The sequence below is a fragment of the Anneissia japonica genome, unplaced genomic scaffold (assembly GCF_011630105.1).
Source record: "Anneissia japonica isolate Jap-2015-1 unplaced genomic scaffold, ASM1163010v1 scaffold3293_len478364_cov160, whole genome shotgun sequence".
In the NCBI taxonomy this organism is placed as follows: Eukaryota; Metazoa; Echinodermata; class Crinoidea; order Comatulida; family Comatulidae; genus Anneissia; species Anneissia japonica.
The window spans coordinates 314,473-329,743 of NW_022743266.1; the positions used below are offsets into that span (position 1 = coordinate 314,473).

General features: G+C 32.2%; 1 protein-coding gene across 1 annotated transcript; it reads left to right on the plus strand.

Annotated features, from left to right (window-relative positions):
- The first annotated feature begins 2,730 nt into the window (after window positions 1–2,730).
- On the plus strand, window positions 2,731–14,352 carry LOC117119423 (NLR family CARD domain-containing protein 4-like). Its single transcript, XM_033264245.1, has 4 exons — window positions 2,731–3,206; window positions 5,444–5,488; window positions 9,604–9,651; window positions 10,680–14,352. Exons 1-4 carry the CDS (start codon window positions 2,750–2,752, stop codon window positions 13,916–13,918), a joined length of 3,789 nt encoding a protein of 1,262 aa, XP_033120136.1. The 5' UTR covers window positions 2,731–2,749; the 3' UTR covers window positions 13,919–14,352.
- The last annotated feature ends 919 nt before the right edge of the window (window positions 14,353–15,271 follow it).

Genomic DNA, 15,271 nt, shown 5'->3' on the forward strand with positions numbered 1-15,271 from the left:
ATAATATAGAATTTAAAAATTGTCCTCTTTGTAAGAAAGAGTTAGACATATTCAATGATTTGATTTTAAACATGGTATCCACTCATTTTCTAGTCTTTCAGATTTCCACATTAATACACATCAAATTATGAAACTAAATAAATACAATATTTTTCCATATAATAACATTTTATTTGGGTTGATTTTATTTATTTTGAGATTCTGTGACTCCTTTAATCATCATTCTTTTTTACAAATTAATAAGCCCAAAAGATATTGTTTAATTTTAGTTACAATTAACATAAAACATACACATTTTTAAAATATTTTCTTTTGTTTCATACATTAGATTTTAATCAACTGCTTTTGGATATTTCTTCTGCAATCAGTGAGAAAGATAAAAAGTATGTAGACATGTTGAAGGTTCTGTACCGAGATCTTGTAAATCATAGATCGGATTTAGAGGAAGCTAAATCTGCATTGGATTTATTCAAGGTGCTAAAAGCACGAGGCATTTTAAAGCCAGAAAACATTTCAGTTTTGTTTGAAACAATTCAAATAACTGGATTGAGATATTTGAAGGAGATAATTGAGAAGTATGAGGCATATCCAGATAAAGTAGAGATTGCTCGATTTTCAGCACACCGTCAACAGATTGTTGCTCTAGGAAAAAAATTTTTATTGGAAGATCTTCAGAAGGCTTGTCACCTATACAAGGACGAATTTGATTCTAATCCATGGAAATTAATTGAACATCTTGAATATACATCTTCAGTTTTAACAGAAGATAACATACCATCATTTATGCAACGTTTGAGAAAGAAAGTAAATGAAGGTTAGTAATAATATGGAAAGAAAAACGTATGGTATTACCATTTACAATATATTTGTAGGAAATGAAGTATTGAGGGATACTTTAGGCCACATGTGGACAAAGTGCGGCCCAGTCGCATGCGACCCGACAGCGAATTTTTTGCAGCATGCGAAAATGAATTAAAAATCCTATGTGTGCAGCCAGCCAAGTAACATTGGCTAGAAAAAATCTTGTTTTATATGGCCCAACAATGACCATGTAAAAAGTAAAAATTAAAACTGAGAATAAAGATGTGTACAAGCAGTGCTTGGATGTTTTTAGACGGTCACTGAAACTTCAAATTTTTTGTGTGGCCCTCTGTGTTAAATCAAAAATTCACTTTGGCCCTCCGACCAATTTTATGCCCACCCCTGCTATAGGCCTACTGCACAGTATATAAAGTTTCCAATGATGCCTGTCTGCTGAACAGTATTGACAATAAGCTATACAAGATTTAAATAATCTTTTAACTTTTTACAATTGTAGATCTGTAAAATTTAAATACTGTATAAGCTGTAAAAGGTAAGGAGCTGTAATTCTCCAGATTTAAACCTTTGTTTGGTCATCCTCTGATGGTGACCCAGTTTGTTTGTTTGTTTATTGGATTTTTCACACAAATGAAATTATTTATACAATATAATGGGAAAATAAAGAAGGTGTTGTTATTATCTTAAATACAGTAATAGACATCAGTAATCAATAAATAAGGTAAAATATTGGTGTGAAATGAAGTCATAATAAGTTATAAAAAGCATGACCACCAGATAATCAGTCACATACTACGTAGTTGGCCTAATAACTAATATTGATATAAATATGCAAACATAACATAAAATATATATATATATATATACATATACATAAAAAATATATAAAAAATTATATAAAAATAATAATAATAATAATATAATAATAATAATAATAATAACAATAATAATAAACATTAGTTGAAGAAAAATGGGTATAATGAGAATGCAAGTCAGAAGGTTTGGTAAAGGTTGAAATGCTGAGAATCCCTTCCTCTAGTTGTGTTACTAATCCTATGAAGCAACACAAAACTTTAAATGTTTAACAGGTAAATTTTAAAAAGGTCTTCAATTTGATATGCCTCCAACTAATCTATTGTATTTTTATACCGACAAGAGGGCCTCCATAAAGAAGGCTTCCTCCATATGCCTAAATACAGAATTCACACGAGGCACGTATACAGACATAAAAAAAAATCAGTGTGAGGTCAACTTACGAGGCGCAAATAAACAAGGTCTCTAAGCACCAAATAATAATAATAATAATAATAATAATAATTATAATAATAATAATAATAATAATAATAAAATAATAATAATGATAATAATAATAATAATGACATTGCAGCATCATAAAATGTTTGTGACTGGTGCTGGGAACGGTCACAAAAGCGGGGGCGAGGACCCCCTGTAGAAAAAGTAGGGGGGACAATGGCCCCCGCTTCCGCTGCCATTGATTAACATAAGTGCTCGAATAAGAACTGCTCTCGAATAAGCACCCCACCAAACCTGATTTTATTTCGTAAAGCACCGTAGCGCCTAATCAGCTTGTTAAAATGAATAAATAGCACAATGAAGACGCAAGCGTTTCTGTGTTTGTTCGATGACGTAGTTCTAGGACCTATGACAGGCCTACTGAACTATGGGAATACGGGCATGGAAAGCGACACCAATATTTTTGATAAGCGCCCCACTGAAGCTTGCAAAAGTTTTATAAGCGCCGCGGCGCTTACAGTATTTGAGCATTTACAGTATTTTTAATTGTAATTTATCAAACACATCATTTGAAAGTACCTAAGTATAAATAGTTATTGAAAGAGTTTACAATTTTAGACCATTTATAAATTTGACTAATTTTTTGTTATTAGATTTTAATCAACTGCTTGGGGAAATGTCTAATGCAATCAGCAAGAAAGATAAAAAGTATGTAGATATGTTACGGGTTCTGTACAGTGATACAGCAGAATTCAAAGAAGAATTGGTGAGAGCTAAATCCGCTTTTGATTTATTCCAAACACTAATAGTAGCAGGCGTTTTGAAATCAACAGACATTTCAGTTTTGTTTCAAACCATTGAACTAACTGGATTGAGATTTTTAAAGGAGATTATTGAGAAGTATCGGAAGTATCCTGATAAAGTCGAGATCACACTGTTTTCAGCATATCGTCAGCATGTTGTTGCTTGGGGAAAAAATGTTTTATGTGAAGTTCTCCAGAATGTTCGACAGAGGTACGAAATTCCAGTCAACATCTCTACAAATCCATGGAAAGTAATTACATATCTTGAAAATAAGGATATTATTTCAGAAGACAAGTGGTCATCATTTCTAATGAATGTGAAAAGTTCTGGTGAGTATAATGCTTAAACAATAATTTGAGTTGCCTTGCAATATAAATTTTTTTTCACATGCTAATCTATTTAAATAATACTCACTCATTAATTTTAGTGTTTTAGCTCGCCTTTAAGGTTTCATTAGTGGTCTAGTTTTAATACTTTCTTTGACATTTCTGCAATATGGTAAATGGATAAATAATATCAAACCGTCAAGATTACTACAGTAGTTGTCTCAGGTCTAAACTCATAGCAAAACCTTGAAGCAAAGAGTGTAGAATAGCAAGAGGTCTGACTGCCCTGATTTTGCATGCACACTAAGAAACAAGAAAAAAGTACAATGAGGTAGAATTTGAATAGTGTTCAAAATTCGAGCTTGTGTTTGATACGAATGACCTTTATGTTCTTTTTGATGGGTGCCCTCTAGTTAGTGGTAGTACTTTACAAGATAGGATTCCATTTCAAAGAAACCCCGGCAGTCGGACTTTTTTGTACTCTACAGTATACCCTTTGCTTGAAGTAGCAATGAATTTTTTCAAATACACTGATTTAACTTACAAAGAATTTGCACTGTCAGTATCACATTACCTAAAAGATATATCAACCTGTTAACTACGGGAATCGCCATACTTGCAATTTGTACTGTAGGGGAGAATGGGGTTAGAATTGGAACAAAATTTACAAAAATGTCCATATGATTCTGTAACTCTTTATTGAAGAAATGATAAATACAGTAGTAGAAACAGGTATACTGTACATGTGCCATATCAGCCAAAAAAATGTTTCAATTAATTGTTGATGATTGCTAGTATAATTGACATGGGAACACCCCTCCGCCTTGCGTTCCGACTTACCCAACCTATGGGTTAGTTGAAACATGGCATGGGGTTAGTTGAAACATAGCGTTGGAATACTGTAGTAAAACATTTAAATAACAAACTTTAAGAACTAACTACAGGTAGGTCATGCATACAGTAATAAATGTGTTTTATGTGTCTAAAAAGTGTATAAAAAAGCAGTTACTGTATGTTCAAAAAATTTCCACAGCAAATTCATTTCGTCTGAGTCTAGGTGGGTCTGCAATGCATTAGATGGGTTGGAGGACTATAGGGATATTCAAGGGGTCTTGATGGTTGCCAGAAATGAAAGTGGGTTGGTTAGAGAAGGGGAATTTGCCTGGTTACTGGCCTATATTTTATACCATAAAGTATTATTTTGGGCAGTAAAGTTCCAACAAGTCCCACAAGCACTTTTGTGCTTGTGGTGCTTGCAAGCATGCTTCGCAAAACAGAGCATTTAGTAATCATATAGTTCGCTTTTTTGTAGCTTTGTACTAGAGCATAAAATACACATAAACTATTCAAACTATGAACATCATTAGATAGACTGCAACATTTTTAATTACGAAACATTTACTTAGAAATTAAAAAAAATTAAAAAAATACAGTACCTCCCCCAAATTAACAGTTTTTTTTGTCACTAGTTCTGTACTGTAGTCAGCGTGGTGGATGGTAATGATTAATACCTAGCATTGGGTAGTGAACTAACAAATTTATTTTACGTATGTCTCAAAGTACAAAGCTACTAAATAAAGGCTAAATATATTATGAGATTTTTGCTGTGTCATCTTGTTTCTTTTGTGATGTTTGTTGGATGTTCCCCTTTGTATTTTTTATTTTTGCTTGTATTTAAACCTGTACTACAATTTAGCTTTGCTACAAAGTACATGATAGCTTTTACACTTATTTTAGTAACCTAGTAAGAAATGATGATTACAATATAATGTATAAATGATGATAGCAATAATGATGATAATAATAATAAAGATAATAATAATAATGATAATAATAATAATAATAATAATATTTAATAATAATAATAATATTATATAATAATAATAATAATAATAATTTAATAATAATAATAATAATAATAATGAATAATAGCTGTTGTGTCTGAAATAAAAAATGAATGAATAAGAAAATGTCAGTGTTACAACAAACACCGCATTTCAGCTAAACCCAATCTCCCCAAATTATTTTGGCTCCTCCAACTTCTGGGAGGTGGTCATTAAAATTTACTAACTTATAATCATCAGTATTATTATACAATTTAATAACATCAGATTGTTATCTATAGTATCATTCATAAAAGAAAATTAAAGTTAGATGATTTATAAATCATGTACGTAATAAAATCTTGCAATCTGTGCTTGTACTTATGTTAAAATTTTAAATTTCCATTTTCTTTACAGATAATGAAGAAGCATCAACATCAAAAAAACAAAAGTTAAATGAAGGTGAGTGGGTGCTGAATATTAAATAGTTACCAAAGATCTTATAAACACAAATATACAATAATGTTTTTAATGATGATTGTAACATAATTATATTAAACTTGATTATGCTTAATTTTCAAGTTGATATTTCAAAATCCACATTGGGTTCTACCACCAAACGTGACTACCCTTATTTGTCGAATTTCTGACTGGACCATAATGGGAGGCATATATTTGGTAGTATTCATGCTTGGGTTATGTCCATATTTACTTTACTTACACAGAAGTTAGTAGGGTATTAGAAATCAAAAAAAGTTTTGGGTTAGCCCTTCTAGTTTTTGAGATATGGGCGAACAAAAATTGCTGAAAGCTCTGTCGCGTTCATTTTCAAGCCATGTTTGATAGAGCATAATTCAAAAAATATATTTTAAAGTAATTTTTGGAATGCAGAATCCGAATCTACTCACAAAGTTGAGCAAGTACTGTGATTTTTAGCTTTGTAGGTTACTTAGAAACAAGGTTATGACATTTCAAAAATCAAAGAATCCAAATAACGACAACGTCGGCAGCGATTATGTGTAATTTTGACCTGTAAAATATTTCAAGAAGACAGTAAATATACAATAATGTTTTTAATATTATAATTGTAACATATATTAAACTTGATTATGCTGAATTTTCAAGTTGGGTTATGTCCATATTTACTTTATTTACACAGAATTTAGTAGGGTATAAGAAATCAAAAACAGTTTTGGGTTAGACGTTCTAGTTTTTGAGATACGAGTGAGCAAAAATAGCTGAAAGCTCTGTCGCGTTCATTCTGAAGCCATGTTTAATAGAGCATAATTCGAAAAGTGTTTTTCTAATTAATTATTTGAATGCAGAATCTGCATCTACTCAAAAAGTTGAGCAAGTACTGTGATTTTTAGCTTTGTAGGTGACCTAGAAAAAAAGTTATGACACTTCAAATATCAAAGAATCCAAATAACAACGTCGTCGGCGGCTCTAATGGGTGCCACGCCCACTTTTTCGGACACCGGAATCTCGAAAAGTATTGGTCCGATTGAGCTGAAATTTTAGATTTTTCTTAGTTACTGAAGTTACAACAAACCCTGAAAATTTAAACAAAATCTGAGACGGTGACTTCCGCGGCCACGTTGAATTGGCATGGAATGACCCAATTTGTATTTTATGGATCAAAAATACTTGAATCTTTAGTCTTCATGAAGTGAGAAGAAATAACATTCTGTCAGCGTTTAGAATTTCATATATACCGTACTCGCGCGAATAAGCGCCCCATTTGAATAAGCGCCCCTCTCGAATAAACGCCCCTTCTAACGTGAAAATTTCCTTAAGTGCCCCGTTTGAATAAGCGCCCCCTTCTAATTTGAATAAACGCCCCCCTCAATAACTCAATCGATCCTGGACTGTGTGGATGTTGGCATGATGTGAGGTGTGGAGTGGAATCACATTCTCCTTTCAATATCAAAATGAGGATATTTATCTTAGACAGATGAGAGTTCCCTGGACAGACAATATATTTCCAACTTTCATCTTAGCTAGCATTTTTCTATAGCCTAGTCCTACTGCTTTTCCGACAATTTACACCTAACACATTCTCGTCTGAGTTTTTAAGAAAACATGCAATGATCATGCCATCCTGCTGATCTCAATAAGCCGATGGCCAACAAGCTAACCACCACCACTAATTTCATCTGCTATTCTGCTGTTATGTAATACATGTACTCACAACTTTCTTGTCATGACAAGCCATGCTCTTTGGACGAAAGTTTCCGCCGCACCACCATTCGTAATTTGCGGTTTCCTGATATCCTTATAATCGTTTTTCATTCAAAATATGCCTCTTGAACTTAATAAGTTCTCATAAGAACCCCTCGATTTTCATCTATTTCCATAAGCGCCCCCTCAATTTTCACTCTGTTTTGATAAGTGTCCCGTTTGAATAAGCGCCCCTCAAAAAGTGCAAAAAAATATTTTAAGCGCCCGGGCGCTTATTCGCGCGAGTACGGTATCTCCTTGAACAATGGTGTCATAGCATTTATGCAATATGGTTAAACTCTCATCGAAATTTCAATGGTAGTGGCGGGTGACATCCATTGGTCATGTTATATAGTTACTTTGATCTCTTTCCTGTGCTCTCTATAAATGAAATGGTAAAGGGGTTCTTTTTCTACAGTATTGCATTTTACTTAGTTTTCAAAGTATGTGATTTGTTAATTGTGTTTTGTAAGATATTTTAACCTATATAGACTGTCTATTAAAACCTGCAACACCAACAATTGTTCCACAATGCTAGCTGAAATATCAGAAATAAAATTGTTTATTTAAACTACATAATCATATAAGTTCACTTCGAACAATTCACAGATTTAAAAATGTTAATGATGCGCTATAAATATTTTACTACAGTTAAGAACCCGTACATTATTTAAAACTGAAAAATATTCCCCCATATGCCTATATTACTACTAGTTTAACACCAGCGTTAATATAGCAAACCCTGTTTGTGTGAACACTTTTGAATTTTAATCCATGGATTAGCTTATGCCGGTGTAAGCTACCCCAATCTTATGGTGTATGTGTGAACATACTGTACCCTTAGATTAATAGTTGTATCAGGTCTTCTTAAGCTCATCTAATTATTGCAGAACCTTGAAGCAAAGAGTGTATACAGGTAATAGCAAGAGGTCAGACTGTCCTGATTTTGCATGAACGCTATGAATACAAAAAATTACTACCATGAGGTAGAACTTGTGTAGAGTTCGAAATTCAAGCATGTGTTCAATGCAAATGACCTTTACGTTCTTTTGAAGTGCACCCTCCAGTTAGTGGTAGTACTTTTCAAGGTAGGATTCCATTTCAAAGAACCCCAGGAAGTTGGACCTTTTGCTAATCTATACTCTTTGCTTAAAGTTACAGTAGGAATGAAATTTTTCAGGTATCACTGATAGTTTGACTTAGAAAGACTATCACACTCAGTATCACTTTACCTAAAACAATCAAACTGTTAACTAACCATCCAGATTTGCAATCTGTGTCATCTTTAAAAGAAATCTCAACTACCCAATCACTATAAAGATTTTATTTTTATTTAAACAAAACTTCTGGGATATGGTCATTAAAATTTAATATTACATAAATCATCAAAATACAATTTAATAACATCAAATTGTTAGCTATCATTCATAAAAGAAAATTAAAGTTTCAGATAATTTATAAATTCTGTATGTAATAAAATCTTGTAGTCTGTGCTTTTGTACTAATGTTAAAATTTTCAATTTCCATTTTCTTTACAGGTAATGGAGAAGCATCAACATCAAAAAAATTAAAGTTGGGCGAAGGTGAGTACTGGGTGCAGATTTTAGAGGGCGCTATTACAAAGTAGAAACTGAAAGAGCCATTATTTCCTGGGGATTAACCTTTGGTACCAGGTTCAAGTCAATCTGCTGCTCTCCTGTGTTGGATTATGGGAGGGGGATAAAATGTAAGTATAAAAAGTGTACCGTCTTTCAGAAGAGACGATTAAGATGCTGATTCTGTGTGTATGTACTGTGTGCATGTTGAAAAACGCAGTACACTCTGTCACCACCAGGAAGACTCCACCAGGAGACCACCAGGAAATAAGTCTTTAGACCTACAGTAGTGTGTCAAATTATATATTAATGCAAAATGGTTTGATTTTATTTTTTTTCACAGACAATGCAAGTTCATCATTGCAGTTTCGTAGAACATCACGAAAACGTAAGATTTAAGTTTAATAGTAAGATAAAGACCACTGATATCAACAGCATAATGTTAGATTCTAAAAGATTACTGATTTTTTGTTGGTACATATGAAAATGACTTGAATGAGTTCTTTATTTATTTAAGACATGACAATGTCTTATATTTTTTTTTAATTAATTGTTTTTAAACTGCAATTGTCTAGAAATAACTATTACGTACTGTTGAAAGGGCTTCTACTGTTTTGGGGGCAGCTGACTCTCAATGAGTTATAGTAAAACTCAGCTTAAGCTTCCCCTGTCCAAAATTTGTTGTATTGTACCTTGTAAATTGCATTACAGTAGTCAAATAAATAAATGAAATGAGCGCCTGAATGTTTACTTTCTTTACAGGTAAATCAGGACTATCTAAACAACCAAAACGACAAAGGATAGATAAAGGTGTGTAATTTGTATTCTCTATATGTAATCCTGATTAGGCATAGGCATACTTATCAAAATATACTAACTTCAAATTGTTATCTTTGATTCATATAAAATGAAGTGACTAGTGATCTGGAGATCGTGGGTCCGAGAACATCTTGCGATTTTTTTCACAATTGTTTTCACATGTACTGAGTATACAATACATTTCCACATCAAATAGGGCAAAAATAACACCTATAATTAATAATAATAATAATAATAATATTAATAATAATAATAGTAATAAATTATAAAAATAATAATAATTATTATTATTTAATATTATAAAAATAGAATTACATAAATTATAATAATAATCATAATTACCTTATAAGTTGATCATTACATCATTATCATTTCCATACAATTTCTTTTCCCTACATCTTGTGTGTAAAAAGCTCAAAGCACATTGGCCAAGCACTGAATGCAAAAAACAACCAAATAGTACTTTATCATAATGTTTACACTGCATTTTTATCTCTTTAATGAAATGAATATATTATTTTTATATGTTGTAAAACTGATTTTTGTCTGACACAACAAACTCGGGTACGGAATAATGAGATACACATTTTTGAATATTTAATAACTGAGGGAAAGTTGGTTGCCTATATTGCATTCAGACTTAATATGTCAACCACCTTATTATCTCATATTTTGCTATTGTGTATTTACTGTATATACATTGTTGTATTTCTTTGTATTACAAATATTAAAGGTAGCTAAGTCTTCATTTATATACTTTTTTGGATCACCTATTGACTATTTATTATCTAGATGTTTGTTTTTAGTATGCAGCTCTATGCCACAGGAAAATATAAAGCTTATTTTATATAACCCCTTGTGAATAATATATTATGATATTTAATATTCATATTATTCAATCTTAAGTACTAGATTTTAATTTATTATACATGTTGCTAATATAACATTATTAGTACTTTTCAATACTGTATGTAAAATCAATATTTGATTTACATTATATCATGTTTTGTCTTTTATAGACTCAGTCATCAGAGAATATTTTTTAGAAGAGCAGAAAAAGTTTCTCAAAGAAAAAAATTACTACTGTCCTCCAACGTACATTGACGATACAATAGATATTGATGGTTTGTTTACTGACCTGGAACTGGTTAAGAGAGATGGTAGAGGTAAAAGAGTGGATGCAGTGTCAGCATCATTGGAAGAGATCCTGAATCTTATCAGTTCAAAAGATTCATGTAAAGTATTGATTGAAGGAGAGGGAGGGATGGGGAAAACCACCCTTCTTAGATATATATCTTACCGATGGGCAAATAAGAAAGACAATACTTTTTTGAGGGAAATTGTGTTTCTTATTAATATTAGGGATATAAAACCAAATGAAGATGTTATAAATGTTATTAGCAGAATTCATGTGGAAAACTTCAAACGCAGAAAAAAAATGGAAATAACAAGTGCTGAGTTGGGTAGTTTTATAACAAACCATGATAATGAGATTGTTCTGTTGTTAGATGGATTGGATGAATTGAATTCTGAAGCTACACGGCCAATTAATATATTCGAAAATCAGAACTTCAGCAAAGTGCTTCTAACATCTCGCCCTGGAAATATTTCTGACTTTGCTAACAAGTGTAATGTTTATGTGAAGGTTTTAGGATTTAACTCAAACAGCATAAAACAATTCATTGACAATTTCTTTATTCGTGACCCTGATTCTGGCAAATCACTGAGAACATATTTGTATAAATATGAAAAAGATGATGATGATGATAACTATAGTCAATTATATGACTTGTGTCGTTCACCAATGCTACTGCTCTCAATATGTACAATATGGAAGGAAAAGAAATGCCTTCCACAAAATCTTGCCAGCCTATTTGAGGAATTGTTTTATTGCATTTTAAATCAATACAACAAAAAAAACCATGTAAGAAAGCTTTCTAATTTTGCCAAAATTCGACAGTATAAAAAGTATGAAAAGTATGAAAAGTGTTTTTCCATTCTTGGAAAATGTATGTATGAAAGCTTAAAAGAAAACAAGCTTTCAATAGAGTTTGATGACTTAAGTAAATACAATTCGAATGAAGACGAAAACTGCTTTGCACTAGCAATTGGAATACTTTATAAAGAGCTACCAAAAGGTGCGCAAGACTTTTCAGATGTTTATACAGCTCCTCATAAATTGATAGCTGAATCATTGGCGGGACTCTACATTTGTTGGCAATGTCAAAAATGCGCCAGTTTCTTATCTGAAGAATGGGATACAATAAGTACTAATAAATATTTGCATATGACACGCATCTTTGCCATTAGCTTTCTTGGTGCTCATGCTGATAAATTGTTGCAACATTGGATCACAAATGATGCCATGGATTATCGTTCCCTTATGAAATACTTAATGAGTTTAGAAATAGAGCAGCAACCGACTGTAGTACAAAATCTGGATACTTGCATATCTGAAAAGGACCTTGCAATTAGGCAACAATTTCCAAGTATTTGCAATAGCCTCAGAATGTTTGTGCTTCATTGTAATCCTGATATTAAAATCAATAATAATTACTCTTTGATTCAACACGTAAGAGAAGTACTCTTGCTGGAAAAGAAATTGGGTTCAAGCGTATTTACAAAGTCGGTAGATGGATGGATTAATGCTAAATCATCAGTAGAAAATCCAGTGCATAAATTGTTAAGTCACTTGATGTTTGCTGCCAAAGATCAAAGATGTATCACCGCAACAAAAGCTTTTTTATTTGGTAGTGATACTTTTTTTGAGAATATTTCTACTGATTTTGGAAATCTGAATTTAGTTTATGATGATAAGTTAGAATTTAACTTTAACAATAATTATATCAAGAGTAGGTTCTTAATAGTTCATTTACTAAATTTTGTACCAAAAAATTTATACTTGAACTTGGATAATTGCTCGTTATCAGGTACGTTTATTAACAGTGTATTCAGTAAGTGTTACAGTAACCTTGTCATTCTTGATCTTTCAAGGAATAACCTTACTGATATTGAAGGATTCTTGAATAATGTGCCAAATCTGTTTTCTCTGAAAATGGAAGAATGTAGTTTATCAGGTACAGAATTAGCAAAAATGGTCCGCAGTCTGAATATGTCAACTGTACCATTAGAGATTTTTGAACTGAAAGACAACATATTTGATGACATAGAAGGAACACTGTTAAGTACTCTACTAGTTAATGCTCCAGAACTAGATATACTTGATGTGACAAATTGTGAATTATCATCTGTTGTTATAAATGACATGGTCAGTGATTTAAAAAAAAATCATAGAAGTTTGGCCTTGACAGAATTTCTCATCAGTGGGAATGATCTAAATGATATTGATGGGCATACATTATCTGATCTATTGTCAATTGCTCCAAACCTTAAAGAACTTAATCTGAATTCCTGTAACCTTGTGGGTACAATTGTAAACAACATGTTCGAGAATTGTCCATTACATAATAAATTACATCGTCTTGATGTTGATAATAACAATCTGAGTGACATTAATAAATTATCACTTGTTCAAATTAGAAGGAAATGTCCAAACTTAGTCTACCTTAATATGGGATCTTGCCAGCTTAAAGAAACCGTCGTTAGGGATATGATGAATGAATATCGTGACACATCGGATGTGAGTTGGGAATGGAGTAGGCTTGATCTCCAGTGCAATGATCTCCATGACATTGGTGATGCAACTATTTATGCGCTACTTAAAGTAAAAGCTTTGTTTGATTTGTTTGATTGTATATCCACTGTAGATCAATTGGATGCTGTTGTTGATAAATGTGTCAAGGAGAACATTGTGCTAGAATGTACTCAACTTAGCAATAGAAGAATCAGTCAGCTTAGATGTATATCAGGAGCAATGTTAGGAAATGTGTTGAAAATTGCACCTAAGCTAAAATGTTTGACATTGTCAAGTTGTAGTTTATCAGGTGATAGTATTAAAGAGATGTTCAGCAATTGCAACATATTGGAATTAGAAGAGCTGTATCTGGCAAATAATCATCTCCATAATATGGAGGGAGAAACGTTAATTGATTTATTCACTAAGGCTCCAAAACTTTGTGTGCTTGATATGACAGGTTGTCAGTTGTCATCCATTGCTGTTTCTGAAATGATCAGTTATTTTAAAGAAAATGATAAAAAATTGATGCTGGAAGAAATCGATATTGATATTGACAGAAATGTGTTGTCTGAGTTATTGTCAGTTGCTCCAAACCTGAGATCCAGAGCTGAATATGAGTGATATTGATATGCAAGACTGAATTCTTGTGGGAATTGAGTTAAAATTGTCTAGTACTGTACATAATAAATTCATAATCTTAATAGTTGTGCGATATTGATAATTATCACTTATTTCTAAACTTGCAAGCTTAATCATCCGTTGGGTGGTTGAAGGATATGTCAAATTAACCTTATTTACTTCCTTTTAACAAAATACAATTACAACATAATTATATATATATATATATATATATATATATATATATATAGTAGTTTAGCATACCATAACTATCCATGATAAAGTCCAACAGTTGACCATTGTATTATAATGTATGTCCATCATTAACATTAGTGACAACCTGTTTGACAGATGCACAAAGACCTCCCTATAGTGTAATTTATGTTAGTTCCTACCAACCTCTCTTCCTGTCCATGCGCTGGAATGTGACCGTCACCTTATCATACCCTCCCTGTTCCGGTGAACTTACTCACAGCCACTTTTAATGGGAAGTCAAAGTTTGAATTTTTTGAGTAAAATATATTTGTCTATGCTGCCCCCCCCCCCCCCCCCCCCCAGAGTATTGCAGGAGCAACTTTAGGAAATCTGTTGAAAATTGCACCTAAGATAGAATATCTTCACTTGCAAAATTGTAGTTTATCAGGTAGTAGTATTAAAGACACATTAAGCATTTGTGACATATTGGCATTAGAGCTGTCTCTTATACACATCTTGTGCTTAATATGACAGATTGTCAGTTGTCATCCATTGCTCTTTCTGAAATGGTCATTCATTTTAAAGAAAGTGGTAAAATGCTGGTGTTGCAACAGTTTTATCTTCAGGAGAATGATCTAAATGATATTAATGGACATACATTATCTGATTTATTGTCAATTGCCCCAGACCTTCAAGAAATTAGTATGCAGGGATGTAATCTTGTGAGTACAATTGTAAATAACATGATCGTGAATTGTCCAATACATAATAAATTACAGAGTCTTGATATTTCGTTTAACAATCTGAGTGATATTGCTAAATTATTACTTTTTCGAATAAGAAGGAAATTTCCCAACATAAAACACCTTGATATGGCAAATTGCCAGCTTAAAGGAACCATCATTAGAAATATGCTGTATGAATGTCGTGATACATTGGATGTGAGTCGGGAAGGGGGGTGGCTTAAAATTTATGACAATATTCTTGATGACATTGATGATGCAACTATTTATGCATTACTTAAATTCAAAGCTGAGTTTGATTTATTTAAATGTATATCCACTGTAAAACAATTGGACGCATTAATTGCTCAATGTGTAAATGAGAACATCATGTTAGAATTTAATGAACTTGATATTAGATCCAGTCAGATTCAGAGTA